The sequence below is a fragment of the Bombus pyrosoma genome, linkage group LG16 (assembly GCF_014825855.1).
Source record: "Bombus pyrosoma isolate SC7728 linkage group LG16, ASM1482585v1, whole genome shotgun sequence".
Classification (NCBI taxonomy): Eukaryota; Metazoa; Arthropoda; class Insecta; order Hymenoptera; family Apidae; genus Bombus; species Bombus pyrosoma.
Window position 1 is genome coordinate 6,464,179 of NC_057785.1, and position 27,703 is coordinate 6,491,881.

At 39.0% G+C, this 27,703-nt stretch overlaps 1 protein-coding gene across 4 annotated transcripts in view; it reads left to right on the forward strand.

Moving 5' to 3' along the window:
* The window catches only part of LOC122576599 (ecdysone receptor), a 150,244-nt gene extending 123,784 nt beyond the window's left edge, over window positions 1-26,460 (forward strand). For 3 of the 4 annotated variants that reach the window (XM_043747160.1, XM_043747161.1, XM_043747163.1), the window contains 4 exons: window positions 18,104-18,522; window positions 18,685-18,942; window positions 19,182-19,557; window positions 19,809-26,460. In XM_043747160.1, the coding sequence (XP_043603095.1) occupies window positions 18,104-18,522; window positions 18,685-18,942; window positions 19,182-19,557; window positions 19,809-20,053 (1,298 nt within the window). In that variant the 3' untranslated portion in view covers window positions 20,054-26,460. The remainder of the gene's footprint in view (window positions 1-18,103; window positions 18,523-18,684; window positions 18,943-19,181; window positions 19,558-19,808) is intronic. The other variant, XM_043747162.1, reaches the window with a different exon arrangement.
* The last annotated feature ends 1,243 nt before the right edge of the window (window positions 26,461-27,703 follow it).

Consider the following 27,703-nt stretch of genomic DNA (forward strand, 5'->3'; position numbering starts at 1 on the left):
TATGGTATTTGAAACTGATTAATATATTGGAATTTTGGAATTTATTACTATCGAAGCTTAGAGCTATATAGGAGGCAATTATACTACAAGTTCATATTTTTAATGGCATTGAAAATATGAACAATTTTTTTCGGAGAAACTAGGCTAATATTTCTGAAGAAATAATAGAAATAGACGTAGAACACTATCTTGTGAAAAATAGCAACGAAATAACTCGCACCATAATAATTCTCAAACAACAATATGTCGAAGAGTACTAATTTAATCGTCGCGAGCAGTAAAAGTTTATAAATAAACGATGATCCTTCAACGATGAAAAATCTTTGTGACGAAAGTTCGATCACTTTCTTGAAAGAACGGGGGTGGAAACTTTGTCCTCCCTCTCTACGTTCCCCATCGTCGCTCACACGGCCGCGTTATTTTCATCCTTGCACTCTCTCCACGAGTTTATTGCATCGTGTGACGTCTGTCCAACACAGGTATGTACATACAGCGGCTTTAAATAACACGATGCGTCACGTATATGTCGGTGCGATGTACGCGGTGAACCATTGTGTTTTCGTTTGCAGTCGCGATACCGATGACCCGGAAACTAGGTCACGGTCTTTCAGTTTTTTCCCTCCCCGCCAATGATTCACGGCTTCGTAGACAGGTCGTATTTTCTTATCTCGTGATATTTTCTCTTTTTTTTTTTTTTTTTTTTTTTTTATTTTACATCGTGCCACGCAGGAAAGTTTTATCAAACACTTTACATGCACGCTAGATTTATATAGTGTTCTATTTCTGAAGGGTCTAGGGAATTTTTGCTTTCAGGTGGTTGGTACACATTCGATATAGTTGAGTTTGTTAGCGCGTTTAAAGAGGTTTTCGATAGTAGGATGATGTTTGTTTATTTTGTAATATACTTGGAATACAGTAGGGAATATATTTTCTTTTAACAGATGAAAGTTTAAAAGAATTAATTTCGATATTTAAATCATAGAAAATTGATCTTTGGTAAATAGCCAGATAATTTTTATTGTATAGCGTAAGAAAGAAAATGCAGAGAAAAAGTTATTAACATGCTGACAAATACTTTAGTAATTCTACAAAATATCCTAAAAATGAAAGATTCATCCACTTTTTATACTCTTGTATGTATATAACCTAACTTTTCTAATTTTCAAATATCTCAATTGTCGGAAGAAATTTACCAAAAACTTTAACACTAAAATTTACTAATTTGACAAATATTAATATATCATAATGCTTCAGTAGATCTATAAAATCTCCATCAAAAATGATAAAATGGATACCAAAATGGAGGCCACTCTGGTCAATTATTAACCTATATTCCATGATCTTGAGCGTATCGATCAGCAGAAGTGTCGTCCCCTGTTTCCCAGCTTAATCGACGATAATCGACACCCCAACCTAACCCCAAATTAGACATTCTGTGAATGCAATCGAGTGCACGTGGTGGATCGTTCCTCGACGCTGTAATCGAGATACCAATAGATAGAGGCTGAAGTACACGTGGTGGTTCGTTCCTCTCGAAATGGGTCATCGAATTCCAGTCGGACGGATGAATACCGATCGCTACGCGGCGCACAGGCTCACGAACGTGCTAGATAGACGAGGATTCGTAAATATTCCGTTGTGACGGACACACCACACGGTTTCGGCGATTGGGCACCGTTAGACGCGTATACGTGTAGAAACTGGCCGGACACGACCGAAAAGAAACTACACGAAACTCGTTCCTGGTCGCCTCGTAAAATCTCACCATTCCTTCAACAGGAAACTCGTTAAAGGAGGACGCAGGAATTTTTATTTCTTTACGTGTCTGATTTATCATCTTTTAAGCCATGGATTGTTCTACGTGATCGTTGGAAATTGGAAATTTTATTGTGAATTTTGGTTTCATTTTTTGCAGGTTAAGGGAGTTAGGTTATGTAGATGGAAAAGTGAATTTTGAAATTTTTCCACCCTTGGGAAATTTGCCAGCCGGAATATTTGGAAATCGCACAGGTTTCACTGGTTATTTATTTTAACTTCGTCGAGGAATCGGGCATTTTATTGGAAATTTTGTTTTCATTTTTTAAAAGCCAAGGGAGTTAGGTTATGGATGGTTAGGTTAGGTGGATTTTAAAGTTTTCAAAGTTTGGGTATTTTGGGAGTTGGAATAGTTGGAAATTTGGTTTTCTATTTTAATTAGAAGATTAACCATCATAATAGTTCAGACAAACGCTTTTCAGAAAAATATTAGTCGTTTAAATATATCGGACGAAATTTCCTTTTTTCTCGTAGATCTACAGTTAGGGGAATTTAAATTCAAAAAGGGGCGGGAAAAAGGGCAAAGAGGATGAGGAATCTGTTTCGTAATTGGCAAGCATTACACGTAATTCTTTGCAAGTAATTACGAATGTTCGCGAGAATCGCAAGTGCGACACGGAATGTGAAAGGACGATGCGGTCGCGAAATTTTTGCACGTTTCCACGAGGATTTCTGTCGGGGTCTCATTAATTTCTGAAGGTTTGCTCGTCTAGTTCGCACGTCTGCGACGCTCGAGGGGAATGAACCGTGACAATATCTCAGAAATATCGTTGAAACACTTCTTGATAAACCTTGTTCGACTAACCTTAGACTTTTTATAAGATCTCAACGTGCATGGTTCGATAATTTCACAATAAAAAAATTTATCGCTAGTATAATAAAAATTATTAGAGCAAGTAATCTCATATTAATTATACTCAAATTTAAATAAAAAATACATATTTAAATTTAACTCCTGTGTCTTTCAAACTGGATTGAATTATTATTATTTCCTGTACATAAATTAATTAATGAATTCTTTTCAATTAAGTTTTGTGATCCTTTAATTCGAGGATTATTAATATATATATAAACAAATATTTTTAATTATAAATGTCGTGTCTTTTAAATTGAATTTCGAGTTGAAATCGTCGTATATTTCATGTTCTTTTCATTAACTCTCCACTACTATTACGGAGTCACAGGTCACGATGATAAATACCGTTTATGATCCTTATCACATGAAACCCAGACTACGAATTAAATCAACTAACTTAAAACCATTATATCTCGACTATGAACCAACTTTATCACTCGAGGGTTACTTGTTGCCCTGTATTCATATACTTCGATATAAAATGAGAATTAAATTTGCAACAGTTTCCTTTTTCACATAAATTTCGACTTAATTGAAAGTTCAATTTTGTTATGTGTTGATTATTAATATTTTCTTTTTGCATGTAAATTTTCATTTAAATAAAAATTACTTCTCCATGCAGGATAATATATTTTACTCTTTTTCACGCGATTCATGCAACAATAGGATATTTCCTTTCCTCGTTTTTACAGAAACATCGTTCCTCGATCATTTTTTTTTCAGATGAAATCGCGTAATAACCGGTATAGTAGTATCAATGGAGCATTTCAATGATGTTAATTACACGCAAATTGCACCCCACGAGGATGCGTAATTACACAGACTCGTAATGCGACGTCGCGTTCCCGCTAAATTCGTTTCTCTTCTTCCACCGTGTAATTACTAGACGTCGTAAAGGAAATATTTAGATTTAATTTGCATCTTTCGTGTCGTTTCTGCCCGTTTGTTGCAAATCGTTCGAAAGTGACTTCCAAACTGAACGATTTCATCCATAAGCATGGAGGAGGAGAACACGTACACGTTTGCTTAATTTTATTAATTTATTGAATCGAGATCAGTTAACTCGTCTACCTTGCGTTCAATATTTTCCACTTCACCATTTATACATACAGGGATACTGATTTATTCGTATAGGAATATTGTCTTGGAACCTAAAAGAATCGACAAACTATAATCTTCAAATGATAATTGCGAATCATAAATAATTCCTTCCATTAAATCTGACACCTGGAAAAAGTACCAACACTACTGAACCTCAAAACCATAATTCCCTAAAAAGAACTGTGTACAAAGTCCCTATATTCATCGTTACCAATATCAAATTTAATTTGCGTCTTCCGTCTCGCTTCTGCCCGTTTGTTGCAAATCGTTCGATAATGACTTCCAAACTGAACGATTTCACCCATAAGAATGGAGGGGAGAACACGTACGCATTTACTTAATTTTATTAATGACAATTGCAAATCATAAATAATTCCTTCCATTAGATCTGACACCTGGAGAAAGTACCAACACTGCTGAACCTCAAAACCATAATTCCCTAAAAAGAACTATGTACAAAGTCCCTATATTCATCGTTACCAATATCAAATTTAATTTGCGTCTTCCGTCTCGTTTCTGCCCGTTTGTTGCAAATCGTTCGATAATGGCTTCCAAACTGAATGATTTCATCCATAAGAATGGAGGGGAGAACACGTACGCATTTACTTAATTTTATTAATGACAATTGCGAATCATAAATAATTCCTTCCATTAGATCTGACACCTAGAAAAAGTACCAACACCGCTGAACCTCAAAACCATAATTCCCTAAAAAGAACTATGTACAAAGTCCTTATATTCATCGTTACCAATATCAAAGCAAGTGAATATGAAATCTATTTAGCAGGGATCAGCGTAATCTTTAACCCTGCCGAAGATCGTTTCAAGTCAAAAGTATTTCCCCATCGTGTCACTTGGCCCGTTTCTTCCACGTGTACCTTCCATTTCCTGTTTCGTGGTGTCTTGAAGAGGTTAGGGCCGGGGAAAGGGCCAAATTGGTGGAAGGCGGCAGCAAGAGGGAAAGAGAAAGAGGCAGGAAGAGGTCAGTAGGTCACTCTCACTCGAGAAAGAGGAGGCTCAATCGTGTGGAAGCAACGTCTAGCGGACGATAATCCGATGTATCAGGTTGTTCCTTATAAGGTGAGCCAGTTTGTTCTAAATCGAGATCTACCAAGCTTTACGGTTAGATACGGTTAGATGTCCACGTGTAGATCTCGCTCGACTGATCGTTCAGGTCGAGTATGGCGTAATAGGTTAACTTGTGATTTGAATTTCTATAGCTTTTCGTTATCCAAACTAGGATTTAACTTTAACCGTTAGACAGAATATATAACATAGAGGGTTCGAAGTATTCTTAATATTCACTGAACGAAACAAATTTCTATCAACATTCCATTTCTATATTTGTATTCCTAAAGTTATGAAATTGAACGCGACTGTTACGATTCGTTTGTGGGAAACTAAATCGGTTCGTGTTTATTGTCTAGTCGCGAGTTTGATACAGAGATTCTGTCTGGCGAATTTTTTAGGTCCAGCAGAGTTTGAGGTTTCGAGTTTTGGCAACTTAGGAAATCTGTTAAGCGTCTTTAGATCAACTTGTCATCATTCTTCGACTTTTAAAATGATTTTCTCGTTAGGAATATCGATGCTTGTTATCGTTCAATTATACAGTCTAGCCAAGACTATGGTGATCAATTTGGTTTATGTTAGAAGCAATTGACACACCTGTAAGAGGAAAAGAACTACTTTAAAGTGCTTAAAATCTTCATTTAGCCAACCAGAGACAGTGAATTCTTGGTCGTCAGAGTTTTAATCCTAACTTGATCTTTAAAACATAAAGTAATCGCAAACAGAACCGAGCCAAAAGCTACTTTCACGTGCTCAAAATCTTCAGCCAACTCACTAAAGATGCCTCGCTAAAGTAAGAGGAGTCTGGCTAAAACGAAGCTTAAAATGCTTCCAATCTTCATTAAACCAACCAGAGACGCTAAAATCTTCATCGTCTGAAGTCGGATCCAGCATTTCCGCTCGCTGCACTCGCTTTAAAGCTGCAGCTCACACGACGGAAACGTTCTCCCGATAGTCGGGCGGTTGAATCCGTGGCAACTTTTCCTCGATGCGGGAAAACTACTTAGGATTAAGCGTCGAGCAACAAAACGACCGACCAGACAGGAGAAGTGGGTCGTCAGTGGTCATCAAGTGGTGTATCGTATGCGAGCGTGCTTGGCTTTGTGTTGGTGAGTTGTGCGTGGAATGGTAACGAGCCACGTACACGGGAAACGATATCAGAAACTCGTGGAGCACTGGTTCTCAACTTTGAACGAGCGCTTCTCTACATATTATAAAAAATATCAGGCAACAATTCCGGGCTTACAAATGACACTTGTATGTTTATTCATCTGTTCCGAGGAACAGTTTGCGTGGTAGCCTCTATTGTGTTGGATGGAACTTTGAATATCTCCAAAAGTATCGTCTGGGGAATTAGACCGTTTCTTAAACGAGTCACTTATTGTCTTCAATTGACGAAATTGAATATTAATAAGGGTATGTTGGGGCTGAATGTTGGCTACTTTTAGATGACTTGAATTATTATGTTACACAAACCAGCCATTTATTGTCAGATGTTGACAAATTTTAAATAAAGGGTACCATGACAAGAATGCTATTTCTGTGGCGTACTATTAATTTTCAAGTCTGTACGAACAATCTCGTTATTTTCGCTATAAAATAAATTAATTGATGCTCTTGACAATGATGTAGCCTGCCCTTGCCTGAAGCAACAAAGAAGAGATGTATGTAGTGGTTTAAAATCGACGGCTCCTAGGTGACTATAAAGGAGGATTATAGTCGTTAGAGGTTAGATTGATAGTTGGAAAGGGGATTTGATTAATCTGATACATCAAGTGGAACAGTAGACGAGTTGAGGTTAGGAGGAGAAAAATGACGTTAAAGATACTTGCAACAAAATGACGGTGAAAATAAGTTGGAATTGGCTGGCCATCAAGCAGATAGTAATTAGAGTAGCTAGGGTTAAAATATACCGGTCTATATTCAGAACGTTCTCGCTGCATCTCTCGAATACCATTCTGCGTCAATTGGATCTGTATATTGTTTCCTTCGGCAGACGTTGTTTCAAACAGCAGACATGTGTTTTCTATGTATCTTTTTGCAATTGAAATTATTCTGTATGTCCAATTCAAACCATCACATTTATACCAATTCAATTTATTTTCTACTTATTAATAATAAAATAGTCACCCGTTATAATTTTTTGGTCGCTGCCATATTTGAGATAACTATATCGTTCGATTTCCTTTCGCAAGTTGATGCCTTAAAGTTTGGACTGAACCAAAATTAAAATCCCTAATTTTCTAGTTATTATTGTTCGAATGTTGAAAAATCTACTTATATACTTGTTTACCTGTAACATATACACAGAAAAATTGATGTAAGTTTAATCATCTTTTACAGACTGATGTCTTAAAATTTTGTCTAAACCAATATAGATTTTATTTGTTAATTATTCTACTAAGATATAAATGATCTTCGTTTCTAACTTGTCGAGTGATTGCTTCCTGTGCTCGTGCGTAGACATTAGTGTCTATTTCCACTGCGATTAAAAACGCTCGATGTTAGTCATTGGTTCAAAAATATCGATAGGTGATTAGAGATCAAACGTTACGTTGGTTTTTGTTTCATCGTAATGATCTCCGATTGGTGGGAACGCGCCGGGGAAAAAATTTCAGTTTCACCTGGAAATGAGTCACATTGGCACCAAATCAACTTACCAGATCCAGTTACTAATAGACATTTCGCAAGTGTAAGACGCGAGAGTGATTAATCGCACGTTCCTTGTCACATTTATTACTTTCACGGCTAACGACGTAGTACTACATGTCATGTAGTTTATTCAACTCGAGAATCGATGTCGTGTTACTGTTCTGCTTGATTTGGGACATGATGACACTTGATGGTCACATTTTGTCACTAGTACGAATGGTGACAAATCGAACGGATCCAGAACCATATTTAATCCAGATTACGGCCAGAAGCGCGAAATGTGAAAGTTTAAAAATGAAAAGAACATGGTAGAAAATGAAAATCAGATCCGCAGTGAACGGACGATGAATAACGTTATATAAGTTTGTAACTAGAAATTTCTAGGGATCCCTAGCCTTGTGTTCTAACTATTCTATCCGTATATCCATACGATATATCGACAATCAAGGGATTTTTTAGCTTGAAAATGATTTATTTCCAATTTAGCCTTGGTATCCTTGAGTCATAATTGAACAGTTTGCATTAGTATAATTAATCTTAGAGTTTCATAATCTAGTTTCATTTAGTGTTCCATACTTTACATAATGCAAGGGATATTTTTATTATAGTATAATGAATATTGGCTTTTGAAATTTCAAAAATTGTTAGGTTAAGCAACACAATATCAAACCTAACCTAAAGTCTCTTCTGAATGCATTGCATGATCAGCATATACAACTACGCTTCAACAAGACTAGAAAAGTTTCTGATTGGATCTGAAACGAGTTTGAAAAAAGAGAGAATAAATGTCCTAGGAGATTTGAGGTTGGGAAACCCTGACGTGGTGGACGGTATGCGCGTTTTCTCTACGCTGGCACGAAGATGGTATTCCCTCCGGTAAAAGTACCGTATCCGGTACGTCCGCGTGGCGACTTTCGCGTAACAGAGTGCCCACGATCAAACCTGTAAATCAGAATGGATCGTAAAGCCTGGCTAACAGTCTTGATTCAATAATTCTTCGATAGTGTATTGTAAAAGAACTAGCGTAACTCCATTATCCGCCATTTTGTCCTTGGCGAACGTGATAACAAAAATCAAGACGCGTGACTGACATGAAAACCTTCCAACCGTAAATTTTTCAAACTGACACTGATGGTTCGTAACATAGGACCATCTGGGCATAGTGTTACCGGTTTGTTGAGAATTTTTACATTTAATTTACATTTTCAGTCATGTCCAAGTCTTTTTATTCACGATGATCGTGCTACGTATCCAGAAGAGATTGTAGGTTAGATTTTAATGTGACAGTCTTTCTTCTTTAAAGCCTCTTTAGTGGTAATTTCTTAGTGATCTTTGTTACTGCGACTTTTTAGGGACTTCTCGATACCGACATAACCCTCGGTATGGAAAATTTCATTAATTTTTATTTCTATAAATTCTCAATTCACAGAAGAAATAGAATCTGATATCTGCATTTTTGGAAATGGAGGTTTAGAGTTTCTGACTCACTATTAGGAACATTTTTACAAAATTTATGAATTTTCATCGTTCAGTACCCTCTCCAAAGATAATCTGGATGATATTTCTTGAAACGTTGTTATGTCATTCAGCCTTCCTCGAGTTTCTTGCCTGAGCCAGTGGAGACCAGTAGTCACAGTGGCTACTCCGGTTCAAGGATAAATCCTATCCGGTGCTAGCGGCCAATGTCACGCTCAGCTGGACCGATGGTTGCAATGGAAACGTTGGAAATCATCTCGTTCCATTAACTTCCATGGTAGTCGACGAGCGCTGCTGGGAAAACGATCGTTTTTGTCGATATCGGCCGCTTTCTGACTCTACTGATTCTCCTGGTGAGAGTCAAATGGACATTTTTATCGAGGGACGATTAGTTGTTATGATTTCTTACAGTAGCTGCGAGTTGGTCCGATTCATTTTTACATTAAACTACGTGTTACTTTCGTGGAGGCAATGGATTGGAATGAAACAAATTGAAGGTGAAAAATTGCAACGGGAACACAGGATAATACTTTCCTAGCGCGTTTCCTTTTCAAGAAAATCGATTTTGAAAATCGTGGCGCTTGGCGCTCAGCGACGTAGCCCAGAAACTTTAAAGTCGACTTGGCCCATAACGGCGCCGTACAAAGAAAGCTCATTCCACGCTTTTGATTCAATTTTGCGCAAAGAATTACGTCGCATAGAAACGCTATAGAATGACTTTTTATCTAACCTACAAAATTTCATTTTGTATATATCTTTGTGAACAAAAGGGGGCGTTGTTTTTGGTCGAAAACTTAATTAAGCGAGTGGGATGACCTCAGGATACCATTGAATTTGAGCGGTATGGAGAAATTAGTGTGAAAATAAACGAAATTTCGAAAGCGGAAACCAGAGTTGGTGGAACGAGTATTTTCGACGGAATCTGGGAAGACGAAGCAGATTAAGGTCCTGTGGCTGAAGTTTCAACATGCTGAGCGGCCCACCGGGAATACGAAATGAGTTTTCGAGGCCTTCGAAGTCGTCCACGGTTGCGTAGGATCATTCCAACGAAAATAAATTCGTCGTCGGTGATTCATGGATTTCCTGTGCGCGCTTTCTGCCCTCCCCTGTTGTCTCTCTGGTCTTCCATCTCGACTTTTTCCAACCTACACAGGCAAAACAATAGACTTTGCACAATACATCCTAACCTGAACCTCCTAAATTTATCTCCAATTTTAGACCAAATTAAGATTGGTGGCATTTTTGGTAAATTTGAGGAAAATCGTTTATCGTTTGTTAATTTTGTGATTTTATCAACTGGCTATGTGATTAACGTTTAATCCTTCAGAAACAAACGCACGGCATCAATAAATCCATTTAACGAATACAAAAATGGCAAATCGTGAAGAATTTCAAAAAATAATGCTTACTTTTACCATTTCGTGATTTTCCAAAAATTATTCCAATTCCCAAAATGCATGGTCGTAGATCTATAAAATTTCTACGAAGAATTAGGAATGTATTCGCATAAATACATAGACATCCATCGTTATTCTTTATTTCACAATGTTTAAGTTGCTAAATGGCTTTTTCTGAATGGCCCTGTATATAACTAACAGAGAAAGATATGATTATGATTGTAATAGAGAGAGCAATGGAATATTTTTTCCGTGCAACTGCACCCATGTTTATCTTGGGATTACGAGGATGGTCGTCGCGTGTTGGTCTTGTCTTTTCCTTTTGTTCCCAGATCTTATCAGATCGTATACCGTGACCGGATATGACATCTATTAGTTACATGCGCGTGTATATGTCATGCAGAATGGAAACAGAGATGGGTGCCGCCATTTAAAGGGACTCGAGGGTAGGGCAAGGCCGCATGCACTCCTGCTTCTGCTGATTTTGCAACGTGTCAGGTTAGGAGTGGCTCAAACCACCATTTCTAGCCCTTTCGAGACGATATTTTTTTTAAATAACTTATACATTTATTGATTTATTTGGCACGTTTAGAATTTTAAGAAGATGGAAAGTGAAACATATCTATAGTCTACGCCATATTTTAGTTTAAACAAATCTAACCTAACCTAACCTAAACTAAACTAACCTAATACTAACACCACATTCATAACAAAAGTGAAAAAAGACGTGTAGGAACCGCAGTAAAGAGAGAAATTATATAAAAATGAATGCTCACGAAAGATACATATAAATTCGAATCTATCATATTCTCAGTAACATAACCCAAAGGCTAATTTAACCTGATATTAATTCTACATGCACAACAAACACAAAAATAAAGGTAACATGTGAAAATCGGAATAAAAGAATATCCTTTCATCTCGACAGAAATATGAACGCTGACAAAAGAATTAATTCGAATGTGGAGTATTCTGAGAAAACGTAATCTAATAAGAGTAGCATAACACGCAAATTTCATAATTCGTCTGATATTATTAGCCATAAAATTCGCTAGGACGCTGAAGTCGCGTCCCCCTGGTGCGCGCGATGAATTTTAACGTGGAAAAGAAACGCAGTACCCGTGAAATGTGACGGGAATGAAAGAGAAGCCGAGGAGAGAGAGACGCGTTTTGTGTTCGCGTGCTACGACCGGATTTCGCAGAGACCTGAATGATAGTCAGCGGCGTTAGAGCGATGTGCCGCTAGTCGTCCATCTTGTCCTAGCGTCGTAGTCACTTCGTACTCGATCTTCCTATACATCTCTCATATTTCTGTGTTCCACAGAATGAAGCAACCTAACCTTATCTAACCTAATATCGGTTCTACATAACAAACGTAAGAATACGGAGAACGACTAAAAATCGTAATGAAAGAGAAATATTACGTAAAAGTCTGTTCATAAACGCTCGCCACAAACTCACAACTGGGAAAAGAAGTTAATTTACGAAACAGTTAACCTAATTAGCTTCTTCGCCTTGCGAACATTTTTTTGTAAAAAAATTTACAATTCTAATCGATGAAAATTAGCGATGATTAATCGCCAACCTGAGACTTAATGGTTCTAAAGTTACAAGGCCTGCGTATGTTGTTCTCTATTCTTTTGTATTATTCTGCAATTTCAAATTGAAACTTTGAAAAATGAAACTTTGTCGAATCACGTAAAAGACAGTTTCGGAATTTTACTTTTTACCTGTCTCCACACTATCCTAGCATAAGCCCTACAAATTCCAATAAAGAGAAGATAACTCTAACAAACAAAAAATTCTCTTCGAAAATCCTCCCGTTTACCAAATAAAGGAATCCCTGTTCTCCTTACTCGTCTCCGTGGTATGTGAGCCCTGAAAATTCCTAAAGCCAAACAACAATGCCGTCAGCGCAATTCGTTCGTCTAACCTGGCCAAAGCCCGTCGTAGAGGCTCGGTGTGAATCGGAAACGGCCAAAAACCGCAATGAATCGGCGTGTTCTGGGCTGTCAGTGAACGAGAAGGAACTCAATCCCAGCACGGTCTCGTCGTTCTCCTTTCCTCGTGGATGGCTGGGAGGAAGCGAGGCTCAGCTGCAACAAGCAGTGCTCACTGGCCCGTTTTAGCTTTCCTCTGTTGGCAAGAGCGACAGCGCGGATCGGTTGAGACGCGAGCAGGCGAAAGGAGAGACGAGAGGGAAAGAGGAAGGAGGAGTTGACGAAGAAGAGAACGAGGAAGAGGGGCAGAGGAGAGGGAAGAGAGGAAGCTGGCTGGTTGAGAGAAGGAGAGAGGCGAACACTCGTTGTCTGTTAGGCAAGCTAGCAGGATCGAGAAGGACGCGTGCAGAGGAACGTGCGCGCGTGTAAAAGAGGTACCTGCGCGGTTACACAGCCAGGCATCCAGCCAGAGTCAAGGCCGCTCACTGCTCCGCCGTGAGAGAGCTACTAACCAGCACGGAAACCTTGCTGCGTAGAGTATAGAAGGCAAGCCACGTCGTATAGCGGCTATGTCGAACCGAGTACACTTGCTCTGTGTCCCCTAGATTCTGGAGAAACCGACTACGATCGGGTTTCCTTGGTCATCTACTGTGTTTGCCTATGTCTAACGTTTTAGATGGTATTTGGACATTGGCTTTTTACGTATTTTTCGGCAGATCTATCTGTATGCCATCTGTGTGTGCCCCCCGTCCCCCCGTCCCCCAAAGAGGAAGCCGACTCCATTTGGATTTTATCTGTCCTTTACTCTGTCTGTTTGTGTTTGCTATATAGAAGAGATTGAATTTTTAGGTATTCTGGGACAGATTTGGTTTCTATTTAGGTAATATTGAGCTGACGTCCTCTGGATTCTGAAGAAACCCACTATGATTCAGCTTTCTTGGGCATTTACTGAATTTGTTTCTGTTTAACGTATAGGAAAGTCTTTGACAATTAACTTTTGAAGTTAATTAAGTTAAATTTTAAGCTTATTTCTGGGTAAATTTATCCTTTGTGATGAGTAACTTCTGCTTGACGTCCCCTAGATTCTGCAGTAAGTTACGGACGGGTTTCCTGTTGTTTATTAGGTTTACCTATATCTGGATTGAGGTTAGGTGTGATTTTTGGACACTGGATTTTTAGCTAGTTGCGGACAGATCAGTTGTTAATTTATGTTCTCTGGGTAGAATTGTTCTTCATTTATGTTTTCTTTTCTCTTTTTTGGACAGATTTGTTCTGGGCGGATAATGGGCAAATTGGTGATGATTATAATTGGGGTTCCTTGATCTCAATGTTTGCAGGTTTTACAGTTTTTAAGATAATGAAAAGCTTGTTGCTAATCTTTCTGGAAATTTCTTCTTTTGAGATTGATTCGAAATTTGATCATTGCAAAGATAGCTTTCTGTAGTCAAGGTCCTCAAAGATTGTGTAATAGATAGGTCGATGGCAATTTCTATGGTACATTTGCGCTCTAACGTGAACGTTCAATGTTAACTGTATTCAGTCTGGTAGATACTGTAGCTTATGAGATCTACTTCATCGTAAACTGTGCAGTTTCCACTACATGTTATACTTTATAAGCATCCTACAGTAGAAAGTGATTTAATCATGATTAAGTTTCTCCATAGTTGCAAACTTTTAAACTTCTTACTTATTTAAAAATTATTTTTGGAAAATATTTGAGATTAATCCTAGTTATCTATATTTATCGTTTCAAACTTCTCGACCACTCAACAACTTCTCTAGAGAAATATTTAACAAAATATTCGCCGTAATAAATAAAAATTAGAATTTTAATAATAAACGTAATATCGAATAGACTTTAATACCAGTTATTGCTGAGATTCTAGGGAATTTCATATAGCAAACACTTCCCAATTTTCGTCCGGCAAACGAAGAATTTCGAAAAGCAATTTCGCGTTACAAGTTTGAAATAAACTTCTAGATGAGTTCACTGTGCCACTGCATGTATGATCAAGTCGCTGTGGCACGTAGGAGCTTCAGGGTCTTCGAAACTCTGTTTAGGAATTCTAGGAAGGAATCTAGAACGTTTGGTATTACCAAATAAACGAACTCCGAGTTTCATCAAATTTTGTTCATCATTCAAATTCTAAACGAGTTTCAAACTACTTCATACAAATCTTCGAATTTATCGAAATTCCAAGGGGAAACGTAAGAAATATAGGAGGTATAGGGAATTTTAAATAGGGATCGACGTTTTGTTTTATATTCAGGAAACGACCAAAAAGTCATTGCCATACGAACTCTCAAACTGTTTAGTCACACCGAGAAATTCCAGACTCTTCCTCGCTCTCTAAATTCCCCATCTTGCACTCTATAAATATACAGGCTTGGTGGAAAGAAGTCAGTGTCAAGGTCAGCAGCAAGAAAGCTGTCTCTCTATAAAAATTCTCGCATATTTTTTCGTATACTTTAAATATTTCAAGTTCTAATGTTTTATTAACTGATCTTTCGAAGTGATTCTAACCTAAAAAGTAAATCAGTTTTTAATGAATATTCTAAGGTTTAAGGTTAAGAAATCTTGTTATTAGGAGATTAATTAAAAAAAATAGTAGATTTTCGTTAGATCCAAAGAAGTTTTATAACTCCATTATTTTTTACTAGATCTGTAACAGTGATATAAAGATATAGTTCATAAGAATAACTTACTACGAGTAAAATAACTTCTACTTTGGTAGCTCGTTACGAAGATCTATATCTAACAAATTTAGCAACCACATCTTCTCGAGTGATTCTTAAATATATTAATTACTCCATTCTTAATTAATTCGTAGACGAATATCGAATGAAATTTAGTCTGCAAGGTATTGTTCGAAAATCTAGGGATATTTTCATTTTCCACTGAATCCTGGTACAAGTGTCGATTAAATTGAACCAACGTTGAATTATATTTTGACAACACCGTGGAGGAAGAAACTATCAAGAATACCAGCAACAGCGAACCAGTGTTAAGTAGCGAGGAAACCTGTTTGGGGCACTGAAACGAGAAGCCTGCTCGCTCTACATAGAATCGTTATGTGCTACTTGCTAATATGTACACAAACCAGACGTTGGTATCAGTTTTGTGCCAGTGTCAGGTCATACCGGTAATTTATTAGCCTGCAGTTTCTCCGGTGCGTCCAGATCTCTGGATCTAGTTCCTAGAGGATTGCCTCGAACTTCTCTCGCCAAGTTTCACCGATTTATTACCAGCGAATCATTTTTCAGACGTTCTGGAAACCGTAAGAACTGTACCAACTTCATGATAAACTAGACATTTTCAGATGAACATTTTTGATTTGATTAATGACAGTTCCCCCATTCAGACATACTAATTAAAATGTTGCAACGGTATATTCCTAGTGTAAAACGAAAGGGAACTAACGTTATCCATTTGTAGCGAATATTTATAGTAAAATTGCTATAGATATTATAAGTTAGGAGTTTTTAATATTATCCAATATCTGGAAAGTCTAGTTGACGCGTAGGTACGATCTAGTAACTTTGTTTCGAAAGATACGAAACCTTCCAGCACTCTAGTTAAATTTCCAGAATGTATGAATCGAAATGTCGTATCTTACAGGAAATTGCTAAAAAATTCAAATCTAAAGTATCCTTAATACCTCCTGATTTAGTAACCTTTTCGAAAGATACGAAACTTTGAAGCACAGCCCGTTTAGATATTAAGAATTAACGAACCAGAATATTGTATCGCGCGGAAAAGTGTCAGAAAATGTTCCCCAAAGGCAGAAACTCGTGTGAAAGGCAGGAAATTTATGAGAAGAGAAAGAAAGTCTGGAAGAAAGCAAAAAGATGAAAAGAAGAGGAGAAATGAAGATATCGGCAGCGAAAAGATTGCGAGTTGAGATGAGAGGACGATGAAGAAGGGGTAATAACCGAGTGACCACCTAGCCCGGTCAGTGTCTCAGTGTTCCAGGCGGATGTTTTCACGCCGATCAGTACTTCCGGATGATCTGAGGAACCCGTCTCCAAGCTTCTCGTCGCAGAATCAGTAAGAAGGAGAGAGAACACGTTCGCTTTTCGCAACAGGAGAAAATCGAAGCGACATCTCCTTTCTCGGTCTCTCGATCGATGAACAACTCAGTTACTTTAAAAAGAGATTCAGGAAGAAAAAATGCAGCTTCAATCGTTCGATATAATATTCAATATTTCATTTTCAATATATCATTGAGTCTGGTATTTAGTCTGAGATTAGAATGTCATGTTACTTTATAATAATTATATTACGTAATTAGTGATTTCGTGTTTTAAATTCTTAATAGAATCTCTGTAAATTCTTCAGCCTGTTTCATGTGTTTTAAAACGCACAGACTTAGAAGCGTTAGACAAGAAATAGATAAAAATTTGTGACCACTGTGGATAACCACAAAAAGGAATAAAATGTGGTCTAGTGACTCAAACTATTCTGACTGCTTCTATGAAATGTCCTCTTCGATTCGGCCGCGCTGTTAGACACAATAATTCATTAGAAACGGTATTTTAAGCAGAATTAAATTACTTCCACTAAAATTATCCATAGCATGAATAAAAAATTAAATACTCTGGTCTCCGAATGTTGCATACTTCCAACTTACGCTACAACTCATGGTATTGATCAGAATCCAACTTTGGTCATGGTACCAAATTATTCAACAATAATTGTATATTTTACTTCTCGAAGAATAATTATCATGGTACTATTATACTTGTTCTATTAGTGGCACTGTAAATCGAGTTCCCGTTGAGGCAAAAGCCACGCGGCGCTCGATTCCGCCTCGCTAGAGGAAGGCGCGTGCGTGCAGAGCGCACCGCGTACTTTCACCGACCGTGACTTCTACCGCGCGGCGTTCCATTCGACAAGTTTCACGGATAAAGGAGGTAATAGAGGCGATGTCGCCACGTAGGTTACTGGAACCCGCTTGCTCGCGGCCGAACGAGTCACGGGCGTTACACGCGTGCACCAGCCGCGGCGTAGCGCGCCAAGTAATCACCGGAAACCTCGCGAGGAACTCGTCGTCGATGGATCAAATCACTTCACAGTCGCAAAAGTTTCCATCGAGTTTGTTCAAATCGAGAAACATCTTCGATTTTTGGCTTGTTCGAGTCTTAGTCTAGGCCCATTGCAAATCTTTGATCGGTAAATGAGATTTTTTAAAGGTTAGGATCATGTGAGGTTAGGATAAAATAATATTTTGAGAATACAATAATATTTCGTGTTTCGTAGTATTTTTTACGAACACACTGTTACGTTCCCTAGTTTCCGGAGGGGATAATATTTTTCCAAGAATCTGCTTTTATTTGAGAAACTTCATTCTTCTAAGATTCTTCTAGATTCTAATGATTTCTGATTAGCGAATGAAGATTAATCAGAATGTTGCCAAGCAATTAGAAATTGAATATCTAAGACGTTCATGGGAACTACTTGGAGACTCACCTATTTATGGAACGCAGAGGAGATCGGGTTACTGATGGAATTTAGGACAACAGGGGCATCGTATTACCCCTAGTAGCCAATATTTTTGGGTATTAGCGACCAATATGTAACATGTGACCAAATAAACTCTTACTCAACTGATATATAAAAGAACCAGTAATTTTACAACAACCCACATTGGAACTGAAATCCTAATGAGAAAGCGGAATTTTTTAATGAGAACCAGCATTTTCATAACGATCTTTGGTCGTTCAAATTATTCTTCGATCATAACTCTAGATTCTAGCAAGGAACAGTTTCTGATTTAGTTTGCAATATCTGTTTGCAGGTAGGGACGAGCTGTCGCAGCCTGGCTCTTTGAACGGTTATGGAAGCAGTGGTGGCGGAGGTGGAGGAGGCGGAGGGGGCGGTGGAGGTGGCGGCAGCGACGGCTGTGACGCCAGGAAGAAGAAAGGACCGACCCCGAGGCAGCAGGAGGAACTGTGCCTGGTCTGTGGTGACCGTGCCTCCGGTTATCACTACAACGCACTGACCTGCGAGGGCTGTAAAGGCTTCTTCCGGCGCAGCATCACCAAGAACGCGGTATACCAGTGTAAATACGGGAACAATTGCGAGATCGATATGTACATGCGGCGCAAATGTCAGGAATGCAGACTGAAGAAGTGTCTGACAGTGGGTATGAGGCCTGAGTGTGTCGTGCCTGAATACCAATGTGCTGTCAAGCGCAAGGAAAAGAAAGCACAGAAGGTAAGCTGTTGACAGTTCATCGTCAAACGATATTAAGCCATTAAGGATGAAAGGGTACACGTTTCTACACATTTTCAAAATAGGCCACTACATATTCAACATTCTAATAGAGAGATATCTGTGTAGTTCAGGATCAATCAGGAATGGAACGTTTTGTTCCAGGAGAAGGACAAGCCGAACAGTACAACGATGAACGGTTCCCCAGGCAGTGGGATACGCAACGATCAGATGGGAGTGAAGATTGAACCAGCAGAAGCAGAGTCGTTGTCCACGTCTGGTAGCAGCGGCATTCTAACGCCGGTCAGCCCCTATGGCTACGTGAAGCCGATCAGCCCGGAGCAAGAGGAGCTGATACACAGGCTCGTGTATTTCCAGAACGAGTACGAACAACCCAGTGAAGAGGATCTCAAGAGGATCACTGTAAGTAGACACGGTGAAAATGCTGCAAATCACATCTGAGTAGATGAAAAAATAACTTGTTAAGTGTAAACTGTTATAGTTGCTGATGGAGAATTAAGGATAAGAAATTAAATGAAAGCTATCATTCGGTAGTCTCTAATATAGTCTTTAAATATGTGAAAAGAAAGATTCTCAAAGAAAGTCGTAAAAAAGAAAAGGACGATGAACTTAACGCTATAATTATACCTGTTTTGTTCCAGAATCAGCCCTCAGAAGGAGAAGACATCAGTGACTATAAATTCAGGCACATCACCGAGATCACGATCCTGACGGTACAGTTGATCGTTGAGTTCTCGAAGAGGCTACCTGGCTTCGACGAGTTGATGCGAGAGGATCAGATGGCCCTGCTGAAGGCCTGTTCCAGCGAGGTGATGATGCTTCGAATGGCGAGGAAGTACGACGTGCAGACGGACAGCATAATATTCGCCAACAACCAGCCTTATACCAGGGACAGTTACAACGTGGCAGGCATGGGCGAGACGATTGAGGATTTGTTACACTTCTGCCGGCAGATGTACGCCATGAAAGTGAATAATGCCGAATACGCGTTGTTGACTGCCATTGTCATATTCTCAGGTACGTATACAATCAATTCCTGACCACCCGAATCTTGGATCTGGACAAATTTCTCGTTACTTCGATCAAACATTGTCAAACATCATCAATTCACGAAGAATTCAGTCAATTATTTATACAATACACAGGATCATTAGGGACATCTTCGGACTAATACTCACGCAAACACAACTAACCTAACATCAGCCTCATCAACGTTCACGAATATGGGCCCAACCTACAAAGAAAAGAATCCCCCTATTTTCTTACAGAGAGACCGAACCTGCTGGAAGGCTGGAAAGTCGAGAAGATCCAAGAGATCTACTTGGAGGCGTTGAAGGCTTACGTCGACAACAGACGCAGGCCGAAGTCCGGCACGATCTTCGCGAAGCTTCTGTCGGTGTTGACCGAACTGCGGACCCTCGGCAACCAGAACAGCGAGATGTGCTTCAGTTTGAAGTTCAAGAACAAAAAGCTGCCAGTTTTCCTCGCTGAGATCTGGGACGTGACACCCTAGTTCCCCCGTAGCCGATCCCCGTCGGCTAACACCGTTGTTGTTTCATCGCGAGTCCGCGCAGCGTCCGGAGTGATGAAGCTGACAGAGCACAGCATCATCGACAGACGTGGAACGTGGACGTGGAGAACCTCCTGTACTAGTGCACCACCATGCCACTGCCTGAGTAATAGACCGCCGGCGTCTTTGAGTAGCACCGGATCGTTCAGAATTCGCTTCTCACCTTCTCTACGCTCTGCACCGGCCTCGTGAGGGCTGCAGGAGAGCTAATTTCGGCAGTGCTAGTTGGAGCTAGATGCGGAGGATGATACATAATACAAAAAGTCAGGAAGAAGAAGGCAGTGGCGAGGCACCCAGGCTGTGATATGTAGAGACAGTACAGAGACTGTAATAAGGAGCTACCTACAGTTATGTTATTACTATATCCTCTACCTGGCTACCCCCGGAATCGATATGTAAATGTATAATGTGTAATTGTAATAAGGTAAAGAAGCGGGCGCGTTGTAAGAGCAACCAAGCGAGTACGAGTGTAACCAGAGGAGCTAAGAGACAAGAATGTGAGAGAGAGTGTGTGTTTAATTGTATGCGTGTGCAATTTTCGGCTGAGAATGTGACTGATCACTACGAGATAATCACGATGATAAACGATTGATGATAGAATACAATCGCACTCCTTGTATTTTCGTGCGAGCAAATAAGGGTAGAGAGAGACGAGGTAGGCCCCGGCCGGCTGTTGAGCAGCGACCTGGCCCGGCCGACACACGAATCGAGTGCGATGTAACGAAGAAACAAAAATAATGATGATGATGATGATAATGAAAAATAATAACAAACCATACGATTATACATAATGATACCATAGAGTCTATATCACAACACATAGCATAATAATATATTGCTAGCATGTACATTGTTTATACGTGGAAAGAGAAGTTCGAGGAGAGAGTAGTGGTTGAAAAGTTGATCGTTGAGTGATGATGGTGGAAACAATTTTTTCCGCGACGAATAGGTATATATTCAGAAGACGAGGCTTGGCATTTGCGCGCGTCCGGGTTTTCTTTTTCGTGAACTGGCAAGGGAAAGGGGAAGGAAAGGAAGGAAGAGAGAATTAAAAAATGCGTAGTAGCAATGTAGGATGTTAAGTAAAGTAAAAGTAAGCGAGGCTAGTTGGTAGTAGGTCGTAGTAAGTCAGTGAAGCTAGGCTAGGTGACCGAGTTCAAGTGCAAAGCCTTGTGCCTTCAGCAGCGGACATCGGCTCACCGACAAAACGAAAATATGAAATTTAACCGTCCGTTTTAATTTTTTAATAAAAAAAAGATGAAAAAATCAACAAAATCAAGCAAAATATTAAGTAAATCTTGTGCAAACGTGGGAGAGAAAGTTAGAGTGAGAGAGTCAAGAGCGAAAGAGAGGGAGTGACTGAGATGGGATAATTAAATTGCGTTTAGACGGAGAGAAAGATCAGCATGTAAGGGTGAGGGAGTAAATGAACAAAAACATTGAATAGAAAAGGGTGAGAGCTGATTTCGCGAGAAACTGACAGAAATTGGGAAAAAAAGGATCTTTCTAAAGGAGAAACATGGAACAGGGTCGCGCCAGATCAGCTGGAGACGGAATTTGGTTTAAGGGGGTGACGATACGCTTCGACACGTTGGGTCTACAACAGCCTAGCCAGACCCTGGGACATACAATGCTAGCATAAAAACACACTTTGATTGCTGAAGGAGGCTGGATGAAGTAGCACTGGGAATAATCCCTATCAGAGGACATTCAGCTGGCTCATACTCGAACCGAGAGTGACAGACACACGTACACACCACGTACACGCGCGCACGCACTTGGTTTCACAGGAGAATCGGTAAATTTGAAAAGACACAGCGCATGCACACAGACACCAATGTGAGCCACACTGTACACTAAGATTCTCAATGTTGTAACACTGTAACTCTATGCTATTAACTGATCGTACGCAGTTGTAATTTCGTAGTAAGTTAAATGAGCAAACCAAAAAGAAAAAAAAAGCGAAAAAAAAGATAAATAACGTGCGTGCAAAATTTTGTCGAGTCTAGAAGAAAAGAAGAACAGGCGATCGAACTTGACAGGCGATTTACGTTTGGCGACGAACATCTGGATAAAAGGATGGCGAGAAAAATGAGACTGGATACATATAGAAGGACACGAGGAAGACTTACTAGTACATCGTCTAGAGCAAAAATAGAAACATCTTAGAGACACAGTGTTTTACTATTATACAATTATATGTTGAACGATGCGAAAAATACAAGTGGCACGTTACTATATCGAGGTAATATCGTTTTTCTCCGATCTGGTCGATTTGGGGCTCGAGGAGGGTTTCATGTTCGATACTCGGGACTAGTTACGTGACCTAATAATCACCACCAATCGTCACGTCCATTAGGTTACAACATCCTTGTTGCCTCAGATCGAACTGACACGGACAGGGACAATCGACACGTCCCATCGAATCTACGATGAAAGATCTACAAATTAATGCCGTAAGGCATACACTGCCACACCGCAGAACAGCGTGGAAAGAACCTAGTGCTGGCTAAATGCGAGACAGAGCTACTGGAAGCTGAGAAGAAAGATATCCAAACCATCGTCACCATCGCCCACCAATGTGATTGTTGTTTCTACATTGAAGTAATTCACATTGTTCTTCAAAATCAATGAGATGACACCTTTAGGAACTCGGTCAATGACTCAGACCATTGCTGCGAGCGAAATTTGGATATTTGATTGGATCTGAAAATGACCAATTGGTTACCAAATTTGGGAACAAAAGGATCACGGTCTATCGGTATAATTGGATGAGGAAATCTTGAAGAACAAGTGGCTCCAGCAATGAGTAGAGGCTGAGGGGCCTTGTATAGAAACACCAGACACATTTGCACACACCTATACACCGCATTTGTTGTATCACGAAAAAACACCAAGTGGTTTTAGACATCGCCGTTTCTGCTATAAAGTGAGAATGTGATGGGAACAGAAGGATTTTCTTGAAGTACGATGACATTGCCTATTGTATACATCTGTAAAGTAGCTAACAGTCATTGACTCGTGGTAACAAGCGTGTTTGAGAATCCACGAGTCGATGATGAATTAACACGTTCGTTCGGACTCTAGAGTCCTTACAGAGTTAACATTTAAGCGTACTGCGACAGCTTGTAAAATCTACTCCCTTCTGATTATCAGTGGAGACTCTGCAAAGATGTTTCACTGAGTTAAATCGCCATTGCTGAAGATTTGTAAAGTCGTTCTCTCATACATAAGTGTCGTATGTATGTAGACTGATGTTTAGTTGAGAATTGGGATCAACTTCGATTAGAATGATCAAGCTTTGACCAGACTATGTTACTTGTTTCTTGCTATGAGCTTTTGTTGGCTCAGGTTCTGCCATTGTTGGAGTTATATTACGCGTTGTCCGTTGCCATTTATCGAACCTTGCTCGTTATAGTTTGTTTTTAACCTGTTAATCGAGGATTTTTTTGGATATAATGTCTTTATCTAATCTTCTATTTTGATTTTTTTTTTTTTTTGCTATGTATGGTCCTCAATTATATATCTCTAAATTTTTTTTTTAAATATAATTCGGTATCTTTGTAAAAATAGTATGTTTATTCAGAATAGTGGTTTGGGTTACGTTTATACCTTTAATCTTCCAGCTTTAAAAGACTTGGTGAACAGGTTAATGGAACATACTTAGCTACCAACCGTATCTCAAGAATTTTTCAGACTCTTCTTTCATGGAACTTGATTGCTTTCAACAGAGAAAGCAAAGAAAGTATCCTAACAGATAATACCGTTAAAATTTCAGAGCTTGACCATTCACAATCGGAGACAATAATTGCTCTTTGGACTCCTGGTTCAATACCAAAGCGAAAATCGTGCAATAAACGAAATGTGTGGTGATCAGTTTGCTAGATGGGAGAACGGCATGGCGGAAATTAGATTCTCAGAATGGAGATCCCTGTACCTTGGAGCGCAGAAAAATCGTCACGGACCGTCGACGGCAGGTCGTCATCGACACTCTTTCGTTTGTAGCGTCTAGAGTCACCCTCGAATCCCCGAGGGTCTTCCCCGTTGCGCGAAGAATCTTCGCCATGATTCCCGACACGGCGCCTGTGAAGTTCGCGCGGCGACCGTCAGATGGCGGCGTTGAGATATGCATCTCGCCTTAGGCGACGTTTTCTCTCAGCCGGACGTGTTTGACGTAAAAAGATCGGGCGGGAATCAAGGTGAACCGCATCCTTCGGCGAATCAGAAACCGGTCACACGTTACTCCGTGTGTAAGTGCGAGCTGAGAAGTGAAAAGAGAGAAAGATAGAATAAAAGAGTCAGAATGCAAGGGAGTATGAGTGGAGGGGCGACGAGCGAAGAAGAGAGGACACACACAGGTACGCACACATACAGAGCAACAAAACCGTGCACATACACGCGTACACACATACACGCGTACACACATACACACACACACACACACACACACACAAACAGAACACTTTGAACGAAAGAAAAACTAGATGCAATTCTACGATCACTGCCAAGGGCGTTAACCGTCGACGTCGATTTCTCATTGTCTGAATGTGTCGTAGTTGTCGTTTTTCTCGAACGCTGCTGCAAAATGATTCAACAAAGTAGTCATGACAGAGTGGAGAAAAATTGGAGGATTAAGAACAAAGGGGAGACACACTACTACTACCGCGCGCGTCATTTGGCGACATCTAGAGATATTATAAGCGATTAACGAAAACGAGATAATGAAAAATGCAAAAAATATATATGTATATATTACGTTACATACATCTATATATTATATAGCGCGTTCGCTCGAGTTTTCTGACGATGTACGAGCGAACGATTTGTTCATGATACTGCCAAGCGTAGACTCGAGTTTCTGTGTTTTTTAAGGGACAAACTATAATACTCCTTTTAAATGTGTCGAGCCACACTTATACTCCACACCAGCACGTATGCGCGCGCACACGGCACACATACAGAGACACACATACACCCTACACTAGAAAGATTACACACGCTGATTATGTACCATATGTATGCGCATCGTGCCGCAATCTCTCTTGTCTGTCTGTTTATCCAACCGAGCACCCTGATCTGTCCGTTTCTCCTCCTAGGTGTCCCTTTTGCCTGTCCCTATACATATGTAGATGGTTGTAGAATATTCCTGATTTTGGATCGTAATCACGGTGACTGATGGAAGGAATGAGTTGAGAAATTATGTCAAGGTTTTATTCGATTATTCATTGGAAATCACTGTAATTTGAATAATGGATTTTTCAAATTAGGAAAATAATTGGTAATAATTGCTATCGTATAGCAATTAGTAATTAGTAAAGTGATTGTGCACTGGGTTTTTAAAAAATACGCAATTTTGCTAAGTAGCAGAAGTAGGTAGGTTTATTGTATGGTAATATTGGCATTGACTTTTAATTTTTCACAGATTTTTTTTTTAAATAACGTTAGTGTATATTAATAAGGAGAATGTTCCTTAAGAAAGTCTTAAAATCTGTGCAATGGAAAAATGTGCAATCTGAAAATCTGCAGAATCTAAAAATTGTTAAATTTAGATTATATCGTGAAAGTCTAGAAATTTATAAATCTATGAAGTCTGTCAGATCTGAAAAATCGAAAAATATATAAATAACAGTTTCATAGACCACATTTGTTGCAAGTAAAAAACAAAGGAACAGTGGAGGATAATTGCAATCTCCATTATCTTTCTAACCATAAACTTCGTTTATCAGGGAAATTGAAGTTCTAGTAAGAAAGCGCCCGGTGTGTCATTCTAACCTCCACCATGAACACCACGTGTTCAGTTGGAGGCAATCAGTCACCATGAATTCGTAACTTGATACTTGTACGTGAGATGTGAAACGACTCTGTACAGTCCATGTTCGTAATTAGCCGACAGACGGTTGAGATACGGTATTTTCTTATTGGAGGCAACGTTCGGCCCTGCGAGAGAAAGCGAGAGTATGAGTGTAAGAGAGCGAGAACGAGAGTGTAAGAGTGCCACAGTGAGGAAGGTTCTTGTTATTAATCGCGAAACGGAGAGAGAGAGAGAGAGTCGTTCTAATTTATTGGAAGCTGTAGAAAAACGATGAGAAATGAAGAAACGGAGGAAGCTTATAAGCTGAAGATTATTATAAATAAAGTTAAATGATTATACTTTGTTATGGTAGTTTGATGCATTATTTTTCTGGGTTTTAGAATAACGTCGACGGCAACGATATTCTCCGCCATCTTTTTTTTCTGTTCTCATCCGTGGAATAATACGATTTATATTGTACATAATTGTTATTTGTAAAACGAGAGAATGTGAAAGAGGCAGAGAGAAATGTAAGGAGCCCTGAGAATTTTTATCGAAATTTATTGCCTTCGTTTTTCACCCCTTCTGGAATTTTTGACTAACCCCTTTTGGACCAATTTCACGAAAAATGAAAATTTCATTAAAAGGTTCTGGTATTATTTTGAAAATCATAGCGTAGAGATTCTTTGTGAAATTGATCCTCGTATCATTTACTAACAAATCGAAATCTGGGATTTTTCGTATTATACGAAACATGCTTTCCTGCAATTTAAGAAATTTGCTCAATCAAAAAAAAAAAAAAAATAATAATAATAATAACTAGCGAAGGCTAATTTCTAAGAAAGATCTGACATTTATGTGAAGAGAATTTATTTATGACGTAAAATTTGTACTTGAAATTCGAGAAGGAAAACAATTGTGGCGGTAAAACGGCAATAAGTCAGTGTTGTATAAGAATTTCATATAAGATCACTATAACAAAGTATATGCACTATCATTTCTAACAAGCGACTATAACTGCAATCATAAACAACTAACAAAATTTTCGGGGCTGCCACTACTAACACCAAAACGTACAAAAATTTTCATCACGCGTATCGACTATCAACCATTGCTGTCAACAAACCACTCAACAAATTGATTTATTATAATTTATTATAAAGAAACAACAAAAGAAAAATGGAATAACATCGCTGCTAGGCATATACGAAGAACAGCGTAGTGATGGTAAAACGTGTCGAAAATGGTTGAGAACAGGATTAGAAAAATGACGCGATATGGTGGAAAAACAACAGTGTATAGTACTGATGATCGTACAAACTGCTGACAAATTTTTTAAAACGAGTACCGTCATTGTTTGTCACTGTAGGACCTGCCCTCGTCGGATGTGCACCCGGTCGACTTACTACTACTACTACTACTACTACTACTACTACTACTACTACCACTACTACTACTACTACTACTACTACTACTACTACTACTACTACTACTGCTACTACTACAACTACTACTACTGCTACTGCTACTACTACTACTACTACTACTACTACCACTACTACTACTGCTACTACTACTACTACTACTACTACTATTACTACTACTACTACTACTACTACTACTACTATTACTATTACTACTATTTATTACTATTATTGCTCCTGTTACCGCTGTTATTATTATTATTATTATTATTATTATTATTATTATTATTAACACTTAACACTAACATTTGTATTTGTATCACAGAAAATGCACGCGGATACACACATACACAAAGGAAGAACGCGTACACATACAAA